The sequence below is a fragment of the Meriones unguiculatus genome, chromosome 7 (genome assembly GCF_030254825.1).
Source record: "Meriones unguiculatus strain TT.TT164.6M chromosome 7, Bangor_MerUng_6.1, whole genome shotgun sequence".
Lineage (NCBI taxonomy): Eukaryota > Metazoa > Chordata > Mammalia > Rodentia > Muridae > Meriones > Meriones unguiculatus.
The window spans coordinates 91,120,752-91,148,399 of record NC_083355.1 but is presented as its reverse complement, the minus strand read 5'-3'; the positions used below and the strand labels follow the sequence as shown (position 1 = coordinate 91,148,399).

Here is a 27,648-nt window from a genome sequence, read left to right as displayed (position 1 = left end):
AGCCTGGCAAGTGGAGGTAAGGTCTGCTGGAAATCCCCAGCCCCGGCAGCCGCCGGGAGGTTTGAAGACGCCTCCCCAGCCTTATTTGGTCGCAGGAAGTGGGCGGCGCGGAGCCTGCAGGCGCAGAGGCCGCCCCGAGACAGTTGTGCTGATGAAGTGGTAGAGCTGGTTCCTGCTCGCCGCCGTGCCGCGCGCTCCGGCCAGCCACTGGGCGCCCGGCGCTCCCAGCCTCGAGTTGTGCAATCCTTTGTAGCACGCCAGCGAGTCCTCCTCCTTCGCTGTCGCCTCTCGCCCTCTCTCTCTCTCTCTCTCTCTCTCTCTTTTTTTTCAAGCTGTGAGCTCAACCGATGAGTCAGAGCCGTGCAATCCTGACACTGCATCGCAGGACTGGGGGTGACACGCAGGGAGGGAGAGCGCTCTCGAGGTGGACTGTGAGGGCGCGGGGCGCGCCGAGGCCGCCGTGTCGCGAGCAGCGGGTGACAGCACGCACGTCCTGCCCGGGGCCCCGCCAGCAAACTTGCCAGCTTCGGGAGGCGCGAGCCGGGCTTAAGCCTCGCGAACGCCGCGCGGGGGAGGCGACGGCGCCTGTTTTGTTTTCAAAAGCCGGGAGTGCGTGCAGGCGGTAAGGGGCTGTTCCGAGGCGACCCAAGGCGGCGGCTCGCGGCGGAAGGAAGGGGGATCGTTGAGGCCGGAGGCCGAGCGGGAGAACCGGGTAAGTGGTGGTGCTGGGCGGGCGGGCGGCCGAGGCCTGCAGGCGGCGGCTGCAGCTCTGCACGCGCGGGGCCTCCGGCGGCCAACTTGTGCGGCCTGCGGGGCGGCGGGAGCGGGTGCGTGGGCCGCCGTGGGCCGCCTCCGCCCGCGCCCCGCTGCTGCGTGTGCTGCGCAGCCCCGCCGTGTTTGTGCAAGCTACGCAGCTCGCCCGCGGCCCGCCCACCCGGGCGCGGCCCGGCTTGGAAAGCCCTCCCGAGCCTCTCCACGCCCGGTACCCGGCGGCTGGCGGGGGACGGACGGGAGGACGGGGACCGCGGCTGCTGCTCCTGTGCGCGCGCGCGCGCGCGAGGGAGAAACGTGGTGACCGCAGGGACCCGCTGGCGTGCCGGGCCGGGGAGGCGCGACGAGACGCTCGCGAGCTGCGAGAACTTGGAGCGGGCGCCCCTTCTCGTCCCAGCGTGCTGGGCGCTGTGTCGGCGCGGTGGGGTCGGGGACACTTTGCAGGGACGGACCTGCGGTGGGGTAGGGGGGCTGGGGACCGGGCCGGGACTGGAGAGGCCTAGGCTGGAGTGCGAGCGCCCGCCAGCCGGAGGATGAGCGTGGAGCCGCCTCACCCCGCGCACCCGGCGCTGCTGGTGCACCTCGGACCTGTCATCCGTCTCGCCCGCCCCCGCACGCCCGCGTTCCCGGCCCGGTGCTGTGTTTTATGGTGCTTGTCGTGAGCTTTGGAGCCCGGGTTCGTCTGGGCCCTGCATATGGCGGGCTCGGTGGAGTTAATCATTCCCCCGCCCCGCACGCTCTCACAATGAGGGGCATGTGGATCTCTGGTGCGCCCCCCATCCAGGCCTCAGAGAAAAGACTTTGGTAAGCTGAGCAACTTTAAGCACTTGGGGCTTTCAAGCCGCAGAACCAAGGCAGAACCTGGGGGAGGCGTGTGTCACCCAAGAGGGAGGCCACTGACTGTCCCAAACCATCTTCTGGCCCAGGCTGCTGGAAAGATGAAAGGGGAAGTTTCTTGGTTCGTTTTAAACTTTGTTAGCTGCAACTTCGGCGGCTACTTCCTGCTTCCACCATCCCACTTCGGACCTCTGTGCTCAGGGGAGGCAGGATAGGGGAGCAGTGGCTGGTCTCTGAGGCCACCGCGGCACGTGCGTGTGTGCAGGGGATCCAGGTGGCAGCTGTGGCTGGGGAGGGGAAAGGTGGCGTCATCCAGCACAGGGAGCCTGCCCTGGAAGGCTGGCTCATCCTCCCCCTATGGTTTTAGGACTGAGGGGGTTTGGTAAAGACGGAGAATGGTATTGCTGATCCCCAACCTGGGGTGGTGAAACCATCAGTCTTAGTTCAGAGCCACCCAGGGAAAGTACGACCTATGCACCTTTAGCAGCAGAGAAATGCACCCTTTCGGTATGGTCAGATGACTCCAGAACCAAAAGGGACAGACAGACCTACGGTTGGGGGGCCTCTCCTGCCTGCTGCTCCGCAGGGTGTAAACATTCAATTACTGTGATAAACTATCTCATTGCGAAGCCCTGGCCCAGGCTCCATTCTAATTGGATTGGCCCCTGGCTGGTTTCTCTGGGCTGTAACTCCCAGGGGTCAAGGGGTGAAGAGCCTGGAGAATGCCCCCAGGTTTGCAGCATGCTCTGGGAAGGCCTGTCACCTGCCAGTGTGGCAGCTCCAAGCTCCGGTAGAACCAACCCCTTACTCTCAGTTCTAGAAAGAGTTCCATGGAGGGCCCACAGGGATGAAAGTTTAACTTTTAAACGTGAGGTTTCAAAAGCAGCCGTCGTGTTTGTCCCCGGGCTGCTGTTCTAATAAATGGAAGAGGGGCAGGCCACATACAGCTATAGATGCAGTTGAGGGCTCGTAGGACCCAGGGAAGGGCTCGCTGGAGCTGAGGCCTCTGGAAAAAGATGGGGTTAGGTCGAGGATGGAGCGTGCGTCCGGCTGGTTTCCTGTGGGCCCGGACCACCAATCTTTAGCCTTTTTTGTCACCCAAAAGAGAAGCTTGCTGAGAGCATAGGTAGCTGGGAGCCTCCTGCTTATCCCTTTGGTCCTGTTTCACATGTCACCCAAGGCCTTTTCTTTCTGAACACGGAACTGCTACTTTATCTGCATCACTGAGTCGGTAGTCTCAGAGGATCAGCTCACCACAAGGATCCTGTGTTGGTTGGTAGCGCACCCCTCACCACTCCTGTGCATTTAGTCTTGGGGAGCCTGTGTCTCTGCCATCCTGACCCCAAGGGGACCTCACAGTGAGAGCTGTGTGTAGAGCCATTTCCTTTGGCCAGGACAGATTGGCACCCTTCCTGTGTGTGTCCGTGTACTGGTTTGGGGACAGCTTGGGGGGGCCTGACTCATTGCAGGCAAGGCAGCCGGGGTGGCTTTTGGTTGGAGAAATTGCTTCTGCACATCACGGTGCTGTGAGGCTAAAGGAAATGAAATTGCACCCTGGGCTGGAGCTAGGAGTGCAGAAATCCTCAGGCCTTAGTAAGGGGACCTGCATTTGCATTTGAAGCAGCATTCGGGACACTGAGACTGTGAGCTCATTTTATGAATCAGAGGCATTACAGCATCACCTCTGTGTTGGAGACTGCTCTTTGGAATCCAGATCACCCTCCTCCCACCCCAACACTTGCGCACCCTGACACAAGCTCTCACAGTCACACACTTGGGAACTGTAGCAGTTGTGTGTATGTGTGTGTGGGGGGGACCATCAATTCAAATTCCAGAGCCATCAAGCAAAACTTGTCCACACCCACCTCCGCCTCCATGCTGGAACAGCCATTCCTGGATGGTGTGTGGACAGTCACCAGGCAGTGCCTGAAGGAAGCCTGGCGGGTGCATGGGCACGAGTGCTGAGTACCCAGGTTCACACCCCACTCCTCCTGCAGCATGGCCTTGGGCATTGCCTAATTTCCTGAGCCTCGGTTTTCTTCTCTGTAAAATGGAGAGAATAGTACTTTGTACGGTTGCTGTAAAGAAAGGTGAGACAGGATTTCGTTTCGAATTGATGGGGTGATGGTAAGTAGGTTCGCAGTAGGTGCTAGCTAGCCATTCCCTAGGTGCAGGTCCAGCTCCCATTCGCCTTTTCTAGAGGGGGAAGGGTGCTGTAAGGAAACGAAGGGTGTCCTGCTTGTGGTAGGAAATCAGTGTCTGGGGCCCGCTGCGTCTTGCTCAAATGGAGCTTATTTTCTAACTCCTTAGGTCTTGGGTTACAATTATTTTGGTTCACTCCAGGCCACCCAGGCCCATGCTGGTACAAGGGACGGTCTGTGGAGAGGAGGCTCAGCTTCCCAGAGGTCACATCATGCTCTGGGAGAACCTACCCTCCCAGGCCTCTCTGGCTGAACAGCTCACCTGGGCAGCCATAGATGGTTTGCAGCCTAGGACAAAGTACATTCTCTCTCTCTCTTTTTTTTTTCTTCGCCTGAACCCTGACATTGTGACCTGGATGGAGGTTTGGGTGGAGCTGGGGTGGGCATTGACCCACCAAAGAGCACTTTGGCCCTTTCCCCAACCGAAGCAGGAGTAGGGATGAGGTGAAACACTGAACTAGTGCATGGGAAGGAAGCTGCCCCGTGTCAGTCAGAAGAGCCGAGGCTTTGATGGGGGAGATGCAGGTCACCCTGCGAGAGCCTGTTGCTTACTGGACTGCTGTGGAGGGGGGGGTGCAGGACAAGTGGCCCATTGCTTCCCTGGCAGCTGTTGCTCTCTCTTCCTGGAATGGCGCCGCACTCGCACTGTGGCCAGCCCGGGAACATGCTCCCTGCTGCCTTTGCCTTTCTCCCAGCCACAGGGAGCTTGTGGCTGAAGGGCCCTCCTTCCCTTCAAGCCTCAGGGAGGGGGAGGGGAGCAGCCTAGGTGAGATCTGTTCGCCGAAGCTGGAAGGGAGGGAAGTACTATGGCTTGCAGCCAGGCTGGGATTCCCTGAAGCCATCCAGATTCTTCTGGGAGATGAGCTTCAGAGAAGGAATGCGGGAAGGGGGATTTGGGCTTCAGCTTTTCCCTGAGTTGGGTAGGCAGAAGCCCTAAAGTTGCCAGCTGGGAAAGGAAAGCTCAGAAAGGGGGCTGACGCAGGTAAATTTGCTACTCTGCTGTGCAGGTGGGCCCCACGCTTCAAGCTCCTCCCAGCACACCCTCCCTTTCAGCCCGGGGCAGCTCCTGGGGCGAGCACCTGTATCCTCACCTGACCTCACTGGGTCCAAGGCCCTGGTTGGCTGTAGTTCGCAATCCTGGGCTCCCCCAGCTTTGGGGAGTCCAGAGCTCGAAAACATCTGGGGGGGTCATCTCGCTGAACGCCTTTCTCACCACATCGGGAGGCCAAGGAGACTGAGTTGTCAGTTCCCATTTAACCTTGGGAAGTGAGAAGAGGGTGTGTGCCTACATCCGGTGCCTGTCCTCAAGCCTTACCAGTTTGGAAGTTGGAAGAACGCAGAGGAATACTGTCTAAGCTCCTGGGTGTGGCTTAACCTACTGGCTCCATAATTATTTGCGCGCGCGCGCGCGCGCGCGCGCGTGTGTGTGTGTGTGTGTGTGCTTGTTGAGAGTGCATGCACTGGAGTGGAGTTGGGGAGCTGGATCTAAGTGAAAGCAGAAGTATTCATGCTACACAGCACGCAGGTAGGATCTGACAGTGACAGCCAGGAAAAGAAGAAAGGGTGTAAGGCCCCCTCTACGTGGTGGCTGCTGGTGTGCCTTCTGTCCCCTTCCATATTTCTAGTGGCAGTTTTTTCCCTCGCAGGCTCTGGGCAGAAGTGCCCAAAATAACCAGGCTGGTCCTTGCACTTGTGGGACCTTCACTGCCACGGCTGGCTGCTGGGCAGACTTGCTTACTTTTGAAAGCAGGCGTAAGGAACATCTGCCATCCCTGTTCCCACTTCCCCAGGCCACCCTTCGCCAGCCTCCCCCGGGCCGTGGCGCCTCCCCTTTTATTGCTGTTCTTACAGTGAGCCCGGGAGGGTGGTGGCTCATCTTTGCGGGCAAGCCCCACCAGTGTTCTCTGGGAAATACTTTTGTCCCACTGTGTCCCTGCAGTCCGTGCTGGCACGGTTGAGTCTAGAGGAGGCCTGTGCTGCGTGTGCTCTGGAATTCTTGCCAGCCCTCTCTCCTGAGTCTGTTGACCAGATGTCCTGCATGTCTGCAGAGCCCAACACTGTTGCTGGGACTCCTTGCCTCCTTGTTCTGCCCAGAGCTGCTGTCAGCCAGCTGTGGATCTGAAAAGAGGCAAGCCATTCGTTTCTTCCAGGCCCAGCGAAAGGGAGAAGGAAATAGCATTTATCGAGTACCCACTTCGTGCAGGCACTTCATCTGCGTGTTACCTCATCTGATTCTGCAGGCACTTCAATACTGTTATGCCCACTTACTGATAAGGAGGCTGAGGCTCACAAAAGCTGGTGCTGGGAGAGGTGGTCCACAGTTGTGCCTTCTTACCACACAGCTCCACTCTTCTTGTGACCCTTTCCATATGCACAGGGGAACGGCGCCTCACACCCATGGAATGCAGTGAGACGGTAGACATTGGGACATCATCAGACCGGTTGGTAGGGGAGATATTTGGGGCCGAGGGGGGCGGAAAAGATCCCTCTGTGCCTCTCTCCCCATACACTTCACTTACAGGGCAACCAGAAACCCATTTTGGGTCGGGGGTTGCCTGGGCTATGCACTCAGGCTTGGCAGGGGTGATGAGGCTTGATTTAGGCCTTCCAACTGTTTCCTCTCCCAAATGTACCCCAGCCTCTACCATCCTAAGAAAAATTCTGGAGACCGTAGACTAGGGTTTGGGTGGGATCTTGGTCTTCCTACTGCTGGGTTTGACCATAGGCCCTGTCACTCCTGTTGTCTTGGCCCAGGTCCCAGCGTGCCTGGTTTGTGTGTACTTGGGGCTTAGGCTGAATGTTCTGCGGGTGCCTGGCGTGGCATGCCAAAGGCCTCTGGGTGTATTTCAGGAACAATAAAGAATAAATCACCATAGGAGAAAAGGCTGTACAGCAGCTGCTCAAAGACAGGAGAAATGCAAGGAATGTGCCAGCATTTGGCAGAGGTCCTGCATCTTGACCGGGGCCTGAGAAAGGGCCTGAGAAAGGGCCTGATGCTTGACTCGGTGTTTGGGTGAGAAAGATGGGCAGCTCTCTACACCTACCCTGCAGACCTTTTAAGAGGTTCGGGACAGCCATGCTGGGAATCCAGCATTCCTGGCAGCTGGTTTTTGTGCTTCTAGGTCACTGGGAACATCGGGGAATGCATTCACTTCCATTTTTTATTCTTGCCTCAGGCAAGCAGATACCAATACCCTTCATGCCTAGCCCGGCAACCAGATGGGTCTTGTCCCTCTCAAGAGCAGGAAAGCCAGGAAAACCTGGGGTGGATGAAGGCTTATGACCCCATACACCAGGCTCCCAGCTTCATGAGCCAAACAGTTGTCAAGGACCTGGCAGGTCTGAAGGGGTGCTGTACTAGCTTGAATAAGAATGTCCCCCTCCCTCCAGGCTCATCTGTTGGAATGCTTAGTCACCAGGGAGTGGCACTGTTTGAAAAGGATTAGGGGGTGTGGCCTTGGAGTGGGTGTGGCCTTATTAGAGGAACTGTGTCATTGGAGGTAGACTTTGAGGTTTCAGAAGTCCAAGCGAGGCCCAGTGTCTCTCTCTTCCTGCTGCCTGTGGATCTGGATGTAGAACAACTCAGCTACCTCTCCTGCACCTTGTCTGCCTGCATGTCACCATGCTCCCCACCATTACTGATAAGGGACTAAACCTCTGGAACTGTAAGCCAGCCCCGAGTAAATAAATGCTTTCTCTTATAAGTTGCTTTGGTCGTGGTGTCTCTTCACAGCAGTAGAACAGTGACTAAAACAGGTGCCAAATGTGAGGGCATCCACTTGGCAGCCCTAACCACAGCTCTGTTCACATAGTCATCTGTGTGTCCTCAGGGCAAGCGACCATGGGCTCACGGTCAGTTTACCTCTCTGGGCCTTGGTTTCATCAGCCACAAAGCAGGGGTTTCTGCTGAGAGATCTTGGGAGTGTGTGGTTCCTAGGCTCCCTCTCCCTCATTTAGCATGTGCCAGGAGCAGCTTTTATTTACAAACCCAAGTTCAGAAGACGCAGTAGAACCCCATGCAGAGATGTGCTTGCCTGGGACTTGATCAGATGCTCAGTGTCCATAGGAACCTAAGGATGGAACTGACTGGACTCAGGCTTCAGGGCATCAGGGGGAGGGATAAGAACTCGAGCCTTATGGGCATTTGGGGTATCTGGTGGCCTGGGAAGGGCAGGCTTTATTTTGAAGCCACTTGTGGGGGTAATGCTGGAGAGGATGGGAAGCTGTGGCTCCTGAGGAGAAAGACACGGCTCTTCCATAGGATCCCCAGGCAGCGGGCATCGCCGTAGTCTCTCCAGAGCCACTCACCTACTGGGCCTTTCCCAGCCAGCCACACTTGTAAGAGCATCATTGTCCCACAGTCTTCAGGGAGAAGCGGTATCTCCGGAGGCTTCTGTTCGCCTGGCTTTCCTGTCATCCGTTTCAAACAGCTCGGTGGCATCCAAACCAGAGGCCAAGCCTGAGACTCCGAGGAGAAAGTTTGCAGGAAGAGTTACTGAGACAGGCAGTCTCCCGGCGCCAGTCCTGGGCTTGCCGCCTTGCTCCTCTGACCTTTGACCCCTTAGAATTTTACAGGTCTGTTGGTGGAAAAGAGGGAGGAGGAGACGTCTGCTTTGGAGGACGAAGCAGGAGTTTTCAGCACCGTGTTTGCACGGCAGCTCCCTCAGTGGACGTGTTTGTGTAGTGGTGTGGTTGACCTTGGCTCCAGCTTTTCCCCCAGTGTCTTGCCAAGAACTGGGCTTTCTTAGATGAAGGCATAAAGCATTGTTTTTGAAGTCCTTGCCACCGGAGCCCGGCTCTGCTCCCGGCCATGTATCCGAAGACAAATTTCTTTCTCTGGATTACTGAGCTGAATGAGGAGATAGGTGGGATGAACGTGGACAGCCCTCCATACTTAGAACCTCTTCGGCTTTCCCGGCTGAGCTCTGCTTTGCTAGGTGGCTCTGGAGAGAGGCCCAGGCTATCCGGATGTGGTGGGAGGCCTTTACCTGACCGAGGTCCTGCTGACCCGCAGCTTCCAGCCTAACCTCTGCAGGCTCCTCCCCATGGCCTGTGTACCGCCTGGGCCCTCTCACTTTCAGGAGCTTTTCATCAGCACCCCCAGTTGGGGCATATTTCTAGAGGATTTGGCTCGTTTCTTGAGAGGGGTGTTATACCTGCCTTTGTAGGCTTCTCAAAAGTATTGTCCGTTCGTTCTGGGAACCACAGGTGTGGCAGGGTGGGAAGAGGGGGCCCTTGGAGGCAGACAACATCTGGAACTTGATTCTGCCACACTCAGAGCAGAGCCTGAGCTAACCTCAGTGGAAAGGATGGGGTCCCTCCTCATGAGGCTGGCGAGGATGGCTTTAATGAGTCAGGGTTTGCAAAGCGTCTGGTTCAGGTGAGTGTCCTGTGAATGTTAGCTCCTGTCTTTCGGGAAGCACGTACATTTAGGGTATTCTGTACACTGACCACAGAGCGGAAATACTGGCCTGTGGCCATTTTTTTTCCCCAAGGAAAAAAAGCAAAGCTGCAAGATGACCAAATGCAAAGGCTGCTTCATCCTGAAGCTATTTGACATCCCCTACCCCTCTTTTTGAGACAGGGTATCACTGTGTATCTCTGGCAGGCCTAGAACTCATTATGTGGGCCAGGCTGGCCTCGAACTCACAGAAATCCCGCTCCCTCTATATACCGATTAACAGTGTGCACCACCACACCTGGCTTCGTGCGAGCCGTTTTAATTCTGGGCTCAGGCTTCGGGTCAGGATCACTGTGTCTGGCATGAGGAAAGGGCAAGAAAATGCCTACACGATTGCAGAAGTTGATGATGTACCGTGCGTGATGAGGGGTGCCGTGGCGTTTACAAGCCGGGGGGAGTAGAACAGGCCTTTGAACCTCTGTGTTCTGCAAATTCCTCAAATTTATTATCCGCTTTCGAATCTTCGGTCATTTTGATCAAAGAACGAACTTGGTATGATTTCAGTCCTTTTAAATTTATTAAGACTTCCTTGATTTATGATCTTCCCTAGCCCACGTGCTCTCTGAAGCGAGTATATGGTATTGTCGTCGGGCAAGTGATGCCTGGATGACGGTCTTTTTCTTGTTGATCTCCTGTTTAATTGTATTGTCCATTATTGAAAATGGAATGTTGAGTCTGGGTTTGCGGATTCATGTCTTTATTTATCCCAGAACTTTGAGAGTTTGAGCCATGGGATTGCATCGAGTTCTAGAAACCTTGTCTCAAAATAAATAAATAAATAAATAAATAAATAAATAAATATAAAAAATAAAGTAAGAAGTAGTATATTGAAGTCTTTGGTGAGAACTGTTGAACTGACTGCTCCTCCCTGCCATTCTGGCAGCGTTTGCTTCATGGTTTTGTTTCGTGGTTGTTGTCACGTACCTATATGTTTATAACCGGCAGTTTCTTGATGGACCATCATTGTTACCGTGACATAGTTTTGCTTTGTCTCTAGTAACAGTTTTTGTCTAAAGATGGGGGACGGTTGTTTGTTTTTTTTTTTTTGTGTGTGTGTGTGTGTGTTTGCTTGTTTGTTGGTTTTTTTCTGTGTAGCCCTGGCTGTTTTAGACTCGCTTTGTAGACCAGGCTGGCTTTGAACTCACAGAGATCCACCTGCCTCTGCCTCCCCGTGCGCTGGGACTACAGGCTTATTAACCCACTGATCCCAGCTTTAAGATCAGTTTTACCCAAATACTGTGCGGTCCTTCCAGTTCTCCTTTGGGTGCTATTTGTATTGTATTTTTTTTTCATTCTTTTATCTTTTATCTATTTTTTTGTGTGTATGTTTATTTTGCGAATGTATTAAGTGTTCCTGTGTATGCAGGTGTGTAGGCGTTTATGTGTGTGTGTGTGCCAGATGTGTGTGAAGGCCAGAGGTCAGCATCAGATAATGTCTTTTCACTATCTTATTTTTTGAGACAGATCTCTCATTAAAGCTGGAGCTCACTGATTTGGCCAGACTGGTTGGCCTGGGGGCTACAGGTGTGCATGGCTGCGTTCCATTTTTTATGTGGGTGCTGGACCTCTGAACTCAGGCCCTCATGCTTACAGCAAACAATGAAAGCCATCTTCCCCAAACCTCTCTTCTTTCCTGTCTCTTGCGGTGGGGTGGGGCTGAGACAAAGTCTCACTATGTAGCCTTGGAAGGCCTGAAACTCACTAGATAGACCAAGTTGGCCTCCAACTCACAGAGAGCTGCCTGCCTCTGCCTCTCACAGTGCCAGCGTCTGTCTCTTTTTATTCATTATTTTTTAACCTGTTTATGTCTTTTGTAAACTACATATAATTGGATCATCTTTAAGAAATTCTAGCTGGAAGTGGTGGTGCATGCCTTTAATTCCAGGTACTCAGGAGGCAGAGGTAGGTAGATCTCTGTGAGCTCGAGGCCAGCCTGGTCTACAGAGCAAGTTCCAGGACAACCAAGGCTACACAGAGAAACCCTGTCTCAAAACAAAACAAAAAAACAACGAAAAAAATTCTGCCTACCACAGCCTTTAAAAATGAGTATTTATTTAGTTCATTGACTGACATTTTAAGTAGTTGTTGATAAGGTGGAATTTATGCCTCATTTTGCCATTTCATTTTTATGTCTTATTCTACATTTCCCCCATTACTGCCTTCATTTGTGTTAAGTATATATTTTTGAGTATTCACCTCCTGGCCTGTAAAGTGAAACAGAAAAGTGAGAGTCAAATGAGATGCTGCCCGTGCATTAAGAGCTCCATAAGCATGGGCACTCAGTTGGACCTTGGGCTCTGTGACAATCATAGTCATTCCCAGGGGCTTCTGGAAGCAGACATCACCCACCCAGGAGGGCTCCTTGGAACCCCTGTGCCTTCTACAGAGAACACTACCCTTGCAGTGATGGTTCCTAGGAAACTTTATTACCTGGCCCCGGTTCTCCATCTTCTCCCCGACTCCAGCACATTGTCTAGGCTCCTTAGGAAGCACTACGGGTTTACCTCCTGTTTCCTCTCTTCCCCGTTTCAGACCCAGGATGGGGTTGAGACTCACTGCAGGATACAGACAGGCTGCAAGAGCGTGGTGATGGGGGAGGGGACAGCTATCTGACTTGGAGCCAGCAGCCTGGTTCCTGGGCCAAGCTGCTTTTCAGAGCCTCCCTCTCCTCGTGCCTCAGTTGGGAAAGAGTGTCTGAACAAGTGCGTGCGTACCTTGGGCGTGCGGGCAGCGCTGGCGGTACTGTTTTGTGTGGCTGGTGCTTGTTACCTAGGTTCCCTTCTTGGTTCCTCAAATGCAGGAACCAGTCAGTGAGTGGAGATTATTGGGCCGGATACCCAGTCCCCCCGACAAGCCCCATGAAGCAGGGAGGAGCAGTGAGGGATTGGCAAGAAGAGTCAGGAAGGGTGACAGTATGTGCTGGAGATAGACCATCAGCAGAGTTTACAGAAGCTGGACCTGAAGGCAGAAGGGCCAACTCCAGCAGAAGCTCAAAGAGGGAACTGCCTGGGGGTCACCTGTCCTCTGTGTTTATCTGTAGCCCTCCCCTTCCCTGCATTCTGGTTGGTGTGTGTTTCTGTGTCTGTCTCTGCCTGCTTCACTAGGAGCTTCACCGGGCAAAGACCATGCCTTGTCTCCCGTGTCTCCCTCGAGCCTGGCATGCAGCCAGTGTCATCAAATGCCTGTTGAATGGCTGAAGGGGCCCAGGCAGACCTGCACAGCTGTGGCAGGGCGTGTGCAGTGGGGGAAGAGGCAGGGCGGGCAGTGTTAAGCAAGGCCCCTGTGACTGGCCTCCTCTGGATCTTGGCTCAGGGCCGAGGTTGGCACTGGGACACTCAGGCAGCCTCCAGAGAGCCCTGCCCTAGACCTACTAGGGAGTTGGACCTTTCCAGAAGGGAAGAGTAAGAGCAGACTCTGGTGGTGTGACGGGAGGCCCTCACCCAAGGTTCAGCCATTTGAGGACATGGCTGCAGGGCTGTTTGTGCATGTGCAGATGTGAGTGTGAAGGCCAGAGGTCAGTGTTGGGTGTCTTCCTCATTCATATCGCGACCTGATTTTTGAGTCACATCTCTTATTGAACTTGGACCTTGGCAATTGGCTAGACTAGATGGCGGGCTCCTGTCTCCACCTCCCCATACTGGGGTTATAGATGTCCTGTCGTGTCCAGTTTTTGATACGGGTGCTGGAGAGCGAAACTGAGAACCCCATATCTGAGTGGCAAGCGCTTTTCTGAGCCATGTGCCCGGCCTTATCTGACGGAGAATGTAGCTGTCAGCGTCACTCTTGTCTTTTTGATCCTTGAGTCCTTACTGGGAGGGGTTTCCTGTAGTTGGTGGTGACACTTGTCTGGTACGCAAGCAGTCAGTCAGCCCCTCAGTGGAGGCTGTGTCTGGGCGCTTGCTGCTCTGCTTCAGCTGCACTTCTCTCTGCATGAACCTTCTCCCTATAAAAGGAAACTGGTTATCCTGGTTCCCGGTGGACATATCGCTGGTGTTTGTAGGGTAATGAAGAAGGAGGCAATTATGGTGGTTGCCTGGCCTGGGTCCCTGAGAACCTTATCATGCCGAGGAGCCCCCTCTCATACACAGCCCTTTAAAAGCACCTCGTGTTGGCCTTTTGGCTGTCAAAGCCCATACTCTATCCAGTTTGAACTTGGGCCAGATTTCTGAGCCCATCCAGCTCCGTAGCTGAGGGACTCCCTACCCAGCCTGTCCATCTAGGTTCTGCAGCTCTGAGCTTAAGTTCAGTCTGGGGAATGGGTCAGTCATAGGCCTCCTGCCTGCTCTGCAGTCCTTGCTGCTCCCTGTGTCAGGTATTATGCATCAAAGCTTCTTTCTCATTGGCATGCAAAACCCTTGAGAACAGTGCTTCTGTATCCAGTGGTCTGGACAAACCTCTGGCCTGAGAGGAAATTCCTTATTGCAGTAGAGTGGGGGACAAACGGCATGTAGTTGACAGCTACTTTGTGTCTGTCTAGAGGTAAGGTTTATCCAAGACCTCGGAACTCTTAACTGGCCCAAGATGGCATTTCCAGAACGCTGGCTGTAGCCAGAGACTTCAGTTATCTGAGAAAGGGCCATTCAGAAAGTGAAGCTGGACTAGGGACCCCAGCTTGGCCATGCCTGTTGGTATGGTCTTTTAATGTTTTAGATACATGTTGGTGTTTTAAGACCCAGTCTAACTATATCAGGGCATGAGGTAAACAGACTTTAAAGGCCTGCACCCCTGGCCATGGCCCAGGCAGGGGTGAGAAGCCTTGGGGACAGGAGAGCTGGTACTTTTCCAGGTGGCTTGCCTGTAGTATGGGGCCGTGAATGATGGTCCAGGAGCAAATGACTCACAGGCCCGCCACTGGAGAAGGACTTGTGTCCAGCTTTGTCGGAGAGGACACGGGCTCTGTGTGTGTGTTGTCGGAGAGAGCTAGTGTGGACCCTATCGCTTCAGCAGCTCGGGGAACTGTGCTGTCTGTCTGGGAGATAAACTGGCCTCAGGACTAGGCAGGGGCCCAGGCTGGATGTCTGCCTGTGAGCAGTTTTGCTTGGCTGAGTCCTGAAGTGCCGCCGATCCTGGGAGTGGGCGGTTCCAGATCAAGTGTCTGGGCACCGGGGTCTGCAGCAGAGGTGAGGAAGCAGGTGCTGGGAGTTGGTGTGCTGCTGCACGAGGGTGGGGTCAGGCGACCAGGATAAGCTCACTGTGCAATCCCTCTTCCAGCCTTGGGGTCAGAGAGCTTCCCAGGAGAAGCACTGGCAAAAGGATGAGAGAGTCGTGGCCAAACGTGAAAAGGTGTAAAGGCACGTACCCAGCCTAGTCAGAGACCTAGCGGCACGGTGGGAAATAGGTTGATGAGGCCTTGACCACATTCTTCGTGCCTGAAGCTAGGAGAGGCAGCAGGAGCCAGAGTCTCTGGGGATTTCTGGGCAAGGTGGGTGGTTCAGACTTGTCCCAGAGGTGGCCTTTTCAGCGCTCAGAGACATGACTTGCTTGGAGGTAAGGGTCTTGTAGGGTACCCTGTTATGTTTCGTTTACTCTTGGGTAGCGGATCCCAAGCTCTGATTCCTGTGCTTCCTTGAGCTGGACTTGGGAGGGACAGCACATATGTGTAGCGTCAGGACTCAGGCAGCTAAGGTAAGAGGGTCTAGAGTTCGAGGCGAGCCTGAGTAAGTCTCTAGTAAGACTGCCCCTAAAGAAACAGTTTGGAGTAGGATTGTATTAGCCCTCTAAGGGCTGGGAGGGCTTTCCGGCTGGCTCTAACCTTCGTTTCCGAGTTGAGCCACTATGACCCTGGAACAGGCTGGGCCACCCCATCCTTGGTGTCTGTGACTCACGGCAATCTTGTGTCCCAGACGAGCAAATTGAATGGCCCAGGCGGCTGGTGAGTGGCCCAGTCTTCTCTCAGGGGCCGTTACAGGTCCACCTCCCCTGTGTTAAGGGACCTGTAGATTCTCCTGGACGGGCCAGCCATAGTTAGGCAAGCAGGTGGGCTGCTATGTCACTTGACATCCCTTTAGTGTATAGTGACTGTTAGCACATAGTACACCCAAGGACTTCCTAGAACCATCTCATGCGTCTCTGAAACCCATATGTGGGGTCAGCACTTCTTTCTTTTGCCTGGTGCACCCTGTTTTGTTTTGTTTTCCTTTCTTTTTTTTCTGTAGAGAGGATGTTTTCCACCATAGATCTTTCTGAGGCCCTCAGTGGTCCCAGGCCACTGATAATGACGTTGGCTTTGTTTTCAGCCTGGGGACACCTGTGGCTCCTTGGTCAGAGATTGGTTGCAGTGGGGAGGCTCCTAGAGGAAGGGACCACAGGACAGAGTGTGACAGCCAGTCACATAGACTGACAAAGTGGTGGCAGCGTCTGGGGCCCCACGGTGGCTGTGGCTTTCCTTCTGCTGTACTCTTGCATCCGTTGTCAGGGGCCCTGTCGCTGGTCCCAGGGGTGACCTGCCTGCCGGGGGTTTCTCCTTTCACCCTCTCCTTGAGCCTCGGGGGGTTTGGCCCTTTAGCTGGCAGTCTTTGGAGAAGGTGGCTTCCTTCTTCCTCACTGTGAGGAAGGTCAGGCTGATTTACACACCTGAGGGGCCGAGGAGAGTGAGGGTGGGACAGGAGAAAGGAGAGGAAGTGGCTCAGTCCTGCAGGGGTGGGAGGTGCCAGTGTACTCTGAGAGCTGAAAGCCCTACCACGGCACCCAAGACTGAAGCAGGGCCAGACGTGCCAGGGTGGGGTGGGCCAGTGTAGCCAGTGCAGGTGTCATGACTCCTGCAGCTAGACCTTAGACCTGCTGTCTCTGGTGAGGCGCCTTCCTTGCTTCTCTTAAGATTGGAGGTCTCAGGTATGTTTGGGGAGAGGGTTACCTGCCAAAACTTCAACAAGAGTAGGAGAGGACTGGCCGGAGCTAATGAGGAGCTGTCTGTGTCCAGCAAGCCCTTGACCTGGGCCTAAGGAAAGGGGAGCACAGGGGGGCCTAAAATCAGAGTGGGATGTGGGGAGAGAGAGAGAGAGACAGGCCGGCCTTCAAGTCCTGGTGACAACATCACCATGTGTGACCGGAGGCAAATTACCTTGTTCCTGTAATCCTTACCTAGCTTACCTTCAAATTGGGAGTTAAAATCTCCCTGCTTTATATAAGAATTAAAAAAACAAACACAGAGTACTTTGGACCCTCCTGGCACAGGCGAGCTGGCTGCATGATTACTGTCAGGGCTACTTAGAGCTTGGCTGCCTTGGTGGCCCTTCCCACTTCCTCGTCTCTTAGGCCTGTAAGCTTGCTCTCTGCTTGCACGGCAGGAAGGGCATGGTTGTGGGGAACCTCTGCAGAGAAGCTTATGGGGCGACTCAGCCTTTCCCCACACCGCCTCCTGTCCTGTGCAAGTCCCTGTCTGTCCTGTTGTACTGTGCCCGGTGATGGCTTCTCCCTCTTGTGCAGGGGAGGAAGCGGAACAGCTGATCCCACCCCCTGGTTTACACACCCACTGGCAAGAGCAACCGTATCCCACATCCCGGAGGCGCTTCCTTCCCGGACTTCCATTTCATGTTCTCCAACTCCCCCCTCCCCCCAGAACCGGGCACTGAATAGCCATTCCCCTGCCTAGGCCCCCTCTGACAGGAAAATGTCTGCACATGCACCCCTGTCCGCCTGCCACGTGGGCCTTCCCCTGTTCCAGGCCCCCAGAGCCCATGCTGTGGCTCCCGGGGAGGGGGGGCGGACGACAGGCACTAGTGCGTGTTGGAGCATCCCTGAGCCTGCACCTCCCTAGAGGCACATGGCCTGCTGGCCTTCCCTCTGTCCTGTCGCGACCTGTCTCCTCCCCTCTCACGTGTCCTTCCTTCCTCTGCCTGGCTGCAGACACACACGTCTTTCTAGTTTTTCGGGGTTTGGGTCTTTCTCAGATAGGTGGAACTTGCAGTCCCACCCTTCAGCTTCACGGGGGGGCCCCAGGAGGATTTTCCCAGCCCCCGCTGTCTTTCAGTTCTCTGCTGTGAATTGGTCTGGCTGCCCATGAAAGGGGGGGGAGGGGAGAGGGGGTGCCGTTAAAAGCAAGAGAAGGGTTTGTTCAAACAGGTTCTCCGGGCCTGAGCTCTTGTCCAAATTCTCCCCTATCTGCTGGTGCTAGGGTGGTTCAGTGCCTTCTGTCCGTTTGTCCCTCTGTCCCGGCAGTTTCCACAAATGAAAACAAAAGGAGTGCACAGGCCCGGGGACTCCCACCGTCTGCAGGCCCAGGAGCTGAGGAAGGAAATGGAGGAGGAAGTTACTCCCCTTCTGGGTGCTGGGTGAAAGTGAAAGAGAGGGAGGGGGCCTCCAGTGAGTCAGGCAGCCAGGCTGGCAGGCAGGCCAGTCCGGGAGCCAGGGCCGGAGTTGCGGAAACGTGCAGAGCAGCGATAGCATGGTGTGTCTGGGAGGGGAACTGGAGCTAGGTGTGGGCAGGGCTCCCCGTGGGCGGGGCTTGTGACACCGGGCCTGTTCTCCGCCGGTTTTCTGGGAACTGCCCCACCTGCCGTGGTAATCTCTGTTGCGTCCAGTGGCTGACTTTACAAACATCTGCGGATTCATCCCTTGCTCACCCCTAGCCTTCCTACTTTAGTGAGCCAAGGCCAGAATCTTGGGGAACTGGTGGGCTGTATAAGCTACTCCTATCAACTTCCCCGGGGAGAAAACAAGCAACCGACTAAAGAAATAAGCTGAAGAACAAAAACTTAACGATAACGCAAGCAGCTATGGATGTTTTAAAACACAGGCAATGTATTTTACAGCTGTTCTGTAGCAATAACCATATAACAATCCTTTTAAACATCAAGTTAGAATTGAGGTGGGGAGCCTGACTCACACAGGTGCTTGGCTTGTAATAAAGCCCCAATCCCAGGAACCTAACCCACGAAACTGTGGTGAAGTAGAAAAACTGCACACTTTCCATCCCGGGAAGCCTCGGGGGCCTAATTTCTGGAACTCCACGCCCTTTGTGCTAGACCCTGCTCTGGCCAGCCACCCTCTAGCAGCGGAGGGGAAGGAGGTGGCAGCCCGCTGCCGGCAGCAGCTGCTGACCAGCTACTAGACTAAATTGGGCCCCTATCCAGCCAGGGTTGCAAAACAGGTTCCCGGCTAGTTTGAGAAAGACTGTGGCAGCCAGAGCCCCACCCAGCGGCTCTTCCCAGGGGTGGGGCCTCACCTACATGCCTCAGCATAAAAGGCTGCAAGCCTGGCTCTCTGGGCCCTGAGCTTTGCAAGAGCCTGGTGTGACTACAGAGGATGGGGTGGCCATGCTGGAATAGTCCCTGTCTCCTGACTTCCTCTGCTTCAAACGAAGGAGGGAGCGGCCGGAGGAATATTCTTCTGGGTCTGGGGCTGTTGTGTAGACAGATAGACAATGTGTAAGGAGGACCAGGCCCGGGTTGCGCAGTGCTGGATCCTGGTTGAATAGGACAAGGCTCTTTGTTCGTCCTTTGTTTTCCCTTCTGAGTTTAACTTGGGGCTTAAGCTATGTGTCAGCCCCACCTGGCCCCTAAGCCTGTGTCTTCTTACAGGGCACAAATTACACAACCAAATGCAGCAGAGTGGAGTCTAGCCAGGAGGTGGTGGGAGGAGAGGAGAGCGCAGACCCGGGGAGACTAGTGACCCTGCTGCCTTCCTGGCAGTGCCCTGCATACAGGGCTCCTCGGCGACCTGAGGCAGGAGGACACTGGTGCTCACATGGAGGGGTCCTGTGGCTGATCCTGTCACTGCTATTTTTCCTCTGCAGGCTCCAGGACCCCGTGCAACATCATGACTGGGGAAGTGTAGCAGAGCTCAAGAGCCTCTCCAGAAGAGGAAGGACCAGTGGACATTTCTTGGCTCCAGCCTGAGGGCTCCTGAGTTTTTCCCTCTGCCCCTCTTCCGCCCTCACTGGCTACTGGACTGGGGCCAGGCTTCCAGCAGGACCTTCTCCCAAGGGATGGGCAGCTACTGAAGGGCGTCTCATTGCCAGGGCTCAGTTGGCCACACCATGAACCTCCAGGCCCAGCCCAAGGCTCAGAATAAGCGCAAGCGTTGCCCTTTTGGGAATCAGGAGCCAGCTGCCAAGGAACAGCCACCGCCGCTGCAGGCTCCACCACAGTCCCTCAGAGCAAAAGAGGAGCAGTACGGGGCCCACGAAGGTCCAGCGGGGATCGCCTCCACCGCCCAGCCCGTGGAGCTCCCCCCTCCCAACAGCCTGGCGCTGCTCAACAATGTGGTGTACGGGTCTGAGCGGACCACGGCAGCCATGTTGTCCCAGCAGGCCCAAGTAAGCTCAGTGAAGTGGCCCAACTCCGTGATGGCTCCCGGGCGGGGCCTGGAGCGTGGAGGGGGTGGAGGGATCAGTGACAGTGGCTGGCAGCAACAACCTGGCCAGCCCCCGCCCCACCCCGCGTGGAACCGCCTGTCTCTCTACAGTGGACCCAAAGGGAGCCCTCATCCAGGCGTGGGGGTCTCTCCCTACTATAACCACCCTGAGGCCCTGAAGGGAAACAAACCGGGGGGTCCCCAGCTGGATCACTATGGAAACGCAGTGCCCCTGGAGGTGGGGCGGCCCCAAGCACCCTTGAACTCTTTCCACGCAGCCAAGAAACCCCCAAACCAGACACTGCCCCTGCAGCCCTTCCAGCTGGCCTTTGGTCACCAGGTGAACCGCCAGGTCTTCCGGCAGGGCCCGCAGCCCTCCAACCCCACCACCACCTTCCCGTCTCCGAAGCAGCAGCAGCAGCAACAGCAGCAGCAACCGGCAGCCCTGCCTCAGATGCAGCTATTTGAGAACTTCTACTCCATGCACCAACCGCCTTCGCAGCAGCCCCAGGACTTTGGCCTGGCACCCGGTGGGCCACTGGGACAGACCCACTTGGCTCACCACGGCATGGCCCCTTACCCTTTCCCCCACAACCCGGACATGAACCCAGAGCTGCGCAAGGCCCTCCTGCAGGACGCTGCCCCACAGCCTGTGCTACCTCAGCCTCAGATGTCCTTCCCGCGCCGCTCCCGCCGTCTCTCCAAGGAGGGGATTCTGCCTCCCAGCTCCCTCGACGGAGCTGGCACCCAAGCTGGGCAGGAGCCCGCGGGCAATCTGTTCCTCCATCACTGGCCTCTACAGCAGCCACCGCCGCCGGGCGCCCTGGGGCAGCCGCATCCTGAAGCCCTGGGATTCCCGTTAGAACTGAGGGAGTCGCAGCTGCTGGCTGACGGGGAGAGACTGGCACCCAATGGTCGGGAGCCTCCTGCCATGGGTAACGAGGAGGTCATGAGGGCTGGGGTGCTGGGGGACTGTGGGCAGACGATACGAGGCGGGGTGATCCAGAGCACACGGCGGAGGCGCAGGGCGTCCCAGGAGGCTAATTTGCTGACCCTGGCGCAGAAGGCGGTGGAGCTGGCCTCGCTGCAGGTGAGAGGGAGGGCAGCATCTGCCATGGGGGAGGGTCAGGGGGAAAATAACAAACGATGCTGGGCTTTCTAGGATAGTTCTTTCGATTGTCTAAAGGAAATGGAAGTTCTTCCTTCAGAAAACCCCTGCGTGAGGCACCCAGACCTGCAGGGCCCTGAGGTTTCTACCAATGGAGTTTGGCGGGTAGGAACGTTGTAATAAAGTTTCTTTTCTTTTCTTTCTTTTTTTTTTTTAAAGCGTAAAGGGAGGCAAACCTAACAGGATTTGAGCACTTGTGTTAAAACTCGGGGTTTTAATGGTATTTTATGCTTGCTCAAAAGTAACTTCTCATCAAACCGGATAGCAAGGCTTTGTCACCCATCCCCGGTTTCAGTGAAGAAGCTGAGCCATGTAGTCAGGATAGACGCCTCCCAGCCACTGCCGCCTTTATGTCCAGGGTGACACACAGGAGGCTACAGAATTTGGGGTCTTTACCCCACCCCACCCCCATCAGATAACCATGAGGAAGTAGCTGCAAAGGCCTCCCTTCGTCTTGCCCCAGCCAGATGCTTTGTTACAGGTCACAGCCTGTAGGTCAGATGAAGCATGTGCAAGCCACCCTTGGACTAAAATGACCGCCTGGACTCTGCTGCTTCAGGCCAGGGTGGCACGGCCAGGCCGAGGGGAGGCTGTGGAGAATATCTGAGAGTGTAGGGAGAGGGATGGTCCAGGAAAGGCCAGGCTCTCAAAGAGCAGTAGGTGACTGAGTCGCTGGACTGAGTGGTCGTGGGCGCCCTAGGTCAGCAGAGGGGTGGGCTCCTCTTCTGAACCTCACTGCCATTCCTCAATCTCCCTCTCACCCAGGATGCCAATGGCTCTGAGGAGAAGCAGAAGAGCGTCTTGGCCTCAACCGGCAAGTGCGGGGTGGAGTTTTCCGAGCCTGCCTTAGCCGCCAAGCGGGCTCGGGAGGAGAGCGGGATGGCGCCCCTCATTATCCCGGTGTCTGTTCCTGTGAGGACTGTGGGTCCAACTGAGGTGGCCCAAGTTGGAAGTGCTGATGAGGACGAGAAGGGTCTCGAACAGTACCCCACTGAGCACAAGCCTTCAGTCATCGTGACCGGCAGGCGGTCCGCCCGAGTTCCTGGGACAGACGCTCCGGCTCAGGTATGAGAGGGGTGTTCACTTTCTGGTCCAGTGAGGGAGGGCTTCTATTTCCAAAGACTGCAAGGGAAGGCCTCAAGTAACCCAGGGAGACACTGTTTGCCTTCTCTTTTTTGTTGTGTTTTGTTTTGTTTTTGGGAGACAAGGTCTCACTCTATAGACCTAGCTGTCCTGGAACTCACAGAGATAGATCCTCCTGCCTCTACCTCCCAAGTGCTGCGATTACAGGCGTGTGCCACCATTGCCCAGCCCAGTATAAATTTTAAAAAGTAATTTTGTGTTTTATGTCTATTTGCCACTTGTAATTGGTACCCTTGGAATCTAGAAGAGAGATTCCCTTGGATCTGTAGTTGTAGACAGTATGAGCTTCCACGTGGGTGCTGGGAATGGAACCCTGATCCCATGAAAAAACAGCCAGTGCTCTTACCCACGGATTGACTTTCCAGTTATTGGGGAAAGATGGATCAGTGGTTAAGAGCACTGGCTGTTTTTTATTTCTCAAATCAAACTTGTACTAAGGTACGCAGAGGATAGGAGACAATGGTGGTCGTTAGGGAGAATGTAGGATGTGCGCTTTTTTTTTTTTTTTTGCAGGTCAGGAAATTTTAATGGCCCCTAGTGAAGTGAAGACCCTGAGCTTGCTTCTGGGATGTAAAAATATTTTCTTGTTCTGTTCAGTTCTGAGCGAAGAGGTGGAATCTTCCTCTAAGATCTTTTACTCCTGTCATTGCTTTTGTCACTGTTTTGATACAGTGTTTTCAGTTCACATGGACCTGGATGGGACTTACTCTGAGGAGTTTCTTTTCATCTTTAGCGTCTTTTGGTGTTCAGGGTTCCTTTGGTTATTGTTGGCAGCTGTTTCTTTTCTCTCCGTGCACTTTCATCTTCTCTGTATTCTTCAGGAATATTTTCAAGGAGTATATAATTGCGGCCTGTTGTTTTCTGCCTTAGCAACCTTTGTCTTTTAATAAGAGCATCAGTACAATTTACAGGTTTAAAAAATCTACTTATTAATAAAAATTGCATGCATGGTCTACAGTATGATGTCCACATGTATATACGTAGTAGATCTATTGAACCATAGTCCTTTTTTTATAGTGAAAACATTTATGACCTGGTCTCTTAGCAATGTTTCTAAGAGAAATAAATTAATACAATAATCAATAGTACAGTACAATAATGCAGTACAATAGGCCTAATGAACTTCTACCCCCCATTTACCGAAATTGTTTCTTTTGGTGATCATCTTTGCAGTCCTCCCTCCTGCTCCATCCCTTGGCAGTAGCCATTCTCCCGTCCGACTGAGCGCTCCCCCTTTTCAGACTGTTGCTAGAATCTCGACTTTATATAATGACTGCTATACCTAGGTTGAACTCTATCACCTGCTGTTAGTGTTCTGCTTACGTCATCCTGTCTTTGTTGTGCTCTGTTTTGTTGTTTCCCCTCTCCCCGTTGTGCTTTCAGTTGGCTGGGCTTGTCACTCCCATCTTTTGTCAACAGCATATTAGTTACATACTAATTTCTCTGTTCATGGTTACTGTAGTTGGCGTCTTACCTGGATTTCTGCGGGGAGACTGCTTTCTCAGTTCACTGACAGGTATCACATGGCTGGCGCTCTGTAGCTGTGTAGGGGGGAGGCCAGCTTGGTTTAAACGGTGACTGCCTTATGGCATAGAGCTTCATTCCCTGGTTGAGGAGACTTAAAAAATATGCAGCCTTGATTTATTAAAATCTAATGTAATAGTACTTTTACCACTTCCTGGAGAGAACAAAGTTCCTACAAGGTTTTAACTCCATTTCCTGCCAATCCCCAGCTTGAAGAATTATCAACAGGCATTTTAGGTTCTGTATATTTTAACATCAACAGAACATATCTATTTAGTTAAGTGTTGTAGATTTACTCCAATCTCCCCAATTACGTGTGTCATTTTTGTTGTTAATTTTTCTCATTTCTCCAGCTCCCGTCTTCTATAATTTATGTTACTTGAAAAACACTGCTTAGTGTTTTCTTTTGGTGTGAGTCTGAGATTGATGAATTTTACTAATTTTTTTTTTCTGGAAAGTATTTTGTTTGATCTCCTTTATGAAGGATAACTTTGCTGAGGGTGGAACCTAGGTCTGTAGCTATTTTCTGTTGGAGTTTTAAAGACCTCATCCATTGTCTTTGGGCTTCCATTGTCCCTGCAGCATCAAGGACTCACTGTTTTACTTGCATATTTGGTATTTTGAGAAAGGGTTTCTCTGTGTAGCCCTGGCTGTCCTGGAACTCACTTTGTAGACCAGGCTGGCCTTGAACTCAGAGACCCGCCTGCCTCTGCCTCCCCAATGCTGGGTTTAAAAGCATGTGCCACGACCAACAGCCACTATTGTTGTTTTAATGAATATTTTTATCTTGTCACCCTCAAGATCTGCAGTGTAGTTTGGTTGTTTTTGTCTTAGATTTTTGACAGTTTTGCTGTTTATGTTACTTAGAGTGTTCAGTGCTTCTGAACTCCTTCTTGAGCTTTTTCTCTCGCCTTTCTTTCTGTATCTCCAGTTATGTGTGTGTTAGTCCATTTCATTTGTGTCTCAGTTTTTTTTTCCCTCTTTTCTTCCTGAATTTCAGTTTGATCTCATTTCATTGCTATTTCTCTCTTTTGTTGTATCTGCTGCATTAAACCCATTCATCAAATGCTTAGTATGGCCATCTTACTTGATTTTTTTTGTTTGTTTGTTTGTTTGTTTGAAGGTAAGATCCCTGGTTGGCCTTGAATTAACGGAGACCCATCTGTCTCTGCCTGACTACTGCTGGGATTAACGGTTTGTGCCACCATGCCCAGCTAGTTGCTAAACTTAAAATATTTGAGGCTGGAGAGGTTGCTCAGCGGTTAAGAGAACTTGTTGCTCTCCCAGGCTTAGTTGCCAACACTCACATGGTGGCTCCCAACCATCTATAACTCCAGTTTCAGGGGATGCAATGCCCCCTTCTGACCTCTGTGGGTACTGCATGTATGTAGCGTGGACTAGCATGCAGGCACTCAAGACACATAAAAGAAATGCAAAATTTTAAAAATATGAACTGTTTTGTACATCTATTGTTTATTTATTGCTCGATTGACCGATCGAATGTGGGCTGTATGTGTCGTGGTGTTGCTGTGGAGGTCAGAGGGCAGCTTCCGGCAATTGGCTCCTCCCACCGTGTGAGACTCTAAGCTTGAGCTCAAGTCGGCAGGCTTGGTGGCAAATGCCTTTACCTACTGAGCCATCTCACTGGCCCCATTTCACCTCTGCCTGATTGTCACCAGAGTTTCAAGTTTTTTTGATGAAAGTCTCAACTTTCTGACCTTTAATTTTATTGTGTGGAGTAAATCTAGTTCTTAAAGGTTTATATCATGACTCCATTTTTTTTCTAGTTTTGTTTGGGCTGGAACTTGCTATGTAGACCAGGCTGGGCTCAAACAGAGATTCACCTGCCTCTGCCTCCTGCATGCTAGGATTATAGCTGTGTGCCAGCACCCCTGGCATTCCATAATTTTTTTAGATCACATCCTGCTTTCCTGTATATCAATCATCTTGTTTTAAAATTGAATTTTAAGTATATTAGTTTATATTCTGTTGCTGCATTAAAATAACTGAAGCTGGTGCTTTTTGGAGGTTGAAAGTCCAAGATTAAATGGTTTTGTTTTCAGCCTCTAGGAAGGGTCCCCTTGGCTCCTTCACAGTATGTCAGATGGCATGACAGAGACAGACATACAGGCAGATATGAAGCAGGAGGAATCTTGCTTGCTCTTTCTAACAGCTTGCGCTCTTGAGAGTTTCCTCAGTTCTTACGCAGCATCAGTGTCTTCTAGAGGCCATGCCCCCGGCTTGATTGCCTTGAGTAGTCCCCATTTCTCGCGGCCTGTGCTGGGGACCGGGCCTCTGCACTGTGAACCCTTGGGGAGTAAACCCCATCCAGAACGTAGCATCAGACCGTGCAGGATGTCTGGATGTGAGCTGGGCATGGTAGCGCACGCCTTTAATCCTAGAGCTCGGGAGGCAGAGCAGGCAGCTCTCCCAGCTCAGGCCAGCCTGGGCTTTATAGAAAAACTGCTGTCTCAAAGGAACAGTGATGTCTGAAGGTGGGTTTGACTTTACGGCTTTCCCTGCCCCCATGCCTCTGCTTGGTCGTGAGTGTGAATGTTTAGGGTGTGTATGTGGAAGTCAGGGGCAATTTGTGTGAGTCCATTCTCTCCTATCACTGTGTGTGTTCCAGGGATTGGGTTGGAGTTGTCAGGCTTGGTAAGTGTTTGTACTCACTGGGCCATCTAGCCTAGCTTAGAAAGGTGTGTGTGCGTGCGCGCGCGCACCCCCATCATGTGTGTGGAAGTCCGGGGGCAGCCTCTGCTGTTCAGTGCCTTCAACCTTGATCACAGTCTGACCGTTTGCTGCTATGAGTGTCCTCCGGCCGCTTGGCCTCCCAGCTTCCCAGGGTTCTCCTGTCTCCACTTCTCATCTGGCCATGGGAGGGCTGGCATCACAGAGGGATCTGCCGTGTCTTGACCTGAGTGTGTGCTGGGGATCCAGTCTCAGGTCCTTACACTTAGCGTGGCGAGTACTCTGCTCCCTGAGCCATCTACGCAGCCTCAGTTTCTCTTAACAGAGCAGGGTTGGGATTGTGCAATGTACAGTTATGCACCAGCTCCCAACACAGGGCTGCTCCTAATACTGCTCCTTCTTCTTGTTTGTTTGTTTGTTTTTTGAGACAGGATTTCTCAGTGTAGAAACCCTGAGAGAGCAGGTTCCAGGAACTAGCTCTGTAGACCAGGCTGGCCTTGAACTCTGAGCTCCTCCTCACGCTGCCTCCTGAGCGCTGGGATCAGAGGCATGCGCCGCCACGCCCAGCTCCTCTTAGTTTCATTTACTTGTTTGTTGGCTTTTGTGTGAATGGGTGTTTTGCCTGCGCGTATATCTATGTACCCCAGATGGGCCTGGTGTCCATGGAGGCCTGAAGAGGGTGTTAGTTCCTCAGGGATGAAATTACAGTTAGCTGTGAGCTACCTCGCGGCTGCTGGGAATTGAACCTGGGTCCTCTGGAAGGGCAATCAGTTCTCTTAACCGCTGAGCCATCTCTACAGACCCCTGACATTGTTATTTTAGCACTAGATATCCTGAAAATGGAGGAGTAACTCCAGCACTGTGTGTTAGAGTTCATATGTATGCACATGCGCACAGATGTGCCTGCTTGTATGTGTGCCTGTGATGGCCAGAGGATGGTGTTGGATGTCTTTCTCTTACTGGACCCAGAGCTCGGTACTTCAGCTAGACTGGCTGGCTAAGTAGGCCCCAGGGATCCTCCTGTCTCCACCTCCGAAGCCTTGGGATTACCAATGTTTGCTGTCACATCTGGCTTTTATTTAATGTGGGTTCCGAGGATCCCAACTGGGGTCCTGCTGTTTGAGTGTCAGGCACTTTCCCTGCCAAGCCATCTCTCCAGCCCTCCGTACTTACTGTTTTCTGCATAATCTTCTTTTCCTTCAATAGCACTCATTTTAGCATCTTCCCACCATGGATATCACTTTAAAGCCTTCTATAACATCTTTCCACCTCCTAGAATTCATCTCTATATGCCATTTTATTTGCCACACCTGAAGCCATGACTTCATTGTTAAAATTTGCCTGAAAGGCTAGTGCGTGTGCCTGACTGTCCATGTCTGTGTCCCTCCAATTCTCTTCTTCCCAAGAGCATTTATCTTGACCTCTGATGGGCCCTTAGGGCCTAGGGCCCTAGAAATCTGAGTCACTTTTACTTAATCAGAAACAGATGAGGCGATTTAAGCCTTATTCCCTGTACGGACAAGCCTGCTTGCCATTCTCCGATCTTCTGAGCCGCAGTT

The 27,648-nt window shown here is 53.3% G+C and overlaps 1 protein-coding gene across 5 annotated transcripts in view; it reads left to right on the top strand.

Moving 5' to 3' along the window:
• Mideas (mitotic deacetylase associated SANT domain protein) overlaps nucleotides 1–27,648 on the top strand; it is a 68,364-nt gene that overhangs the window by 25,089 nt on the left and 15,627 nt on the right. For 2 of the 5 annotated variants that reach the window (XM_021660045.2, XM_060387848.1), the window contains exons 2-3: nucleotides 19,004–20,653; nucleotides 21,497–21,796. In XM_021660045.2, coding sequence (XP_021515720.1) covers nucleotides 19,247–20,653; nucleotides 21,497–21,796 — 1,707 coding nt within the window. In that variant the 5' untranslated portion in view covers nucleotides 19,004–19,246. Of the gene's footprint in view, nucleotides 1–575; nucleotides 713–1,192; nucleotides 1,576–18,491; nucleotides 18,636–19,003; nucleotides 20,654–21,496; nucleotides 21,797–27,648 lie in introns of those variants that run through there. The other 3 variants (XM_021660044.2, XM_060387847.1, XM_021660049.2) reach the window with 3 other exon arrangements.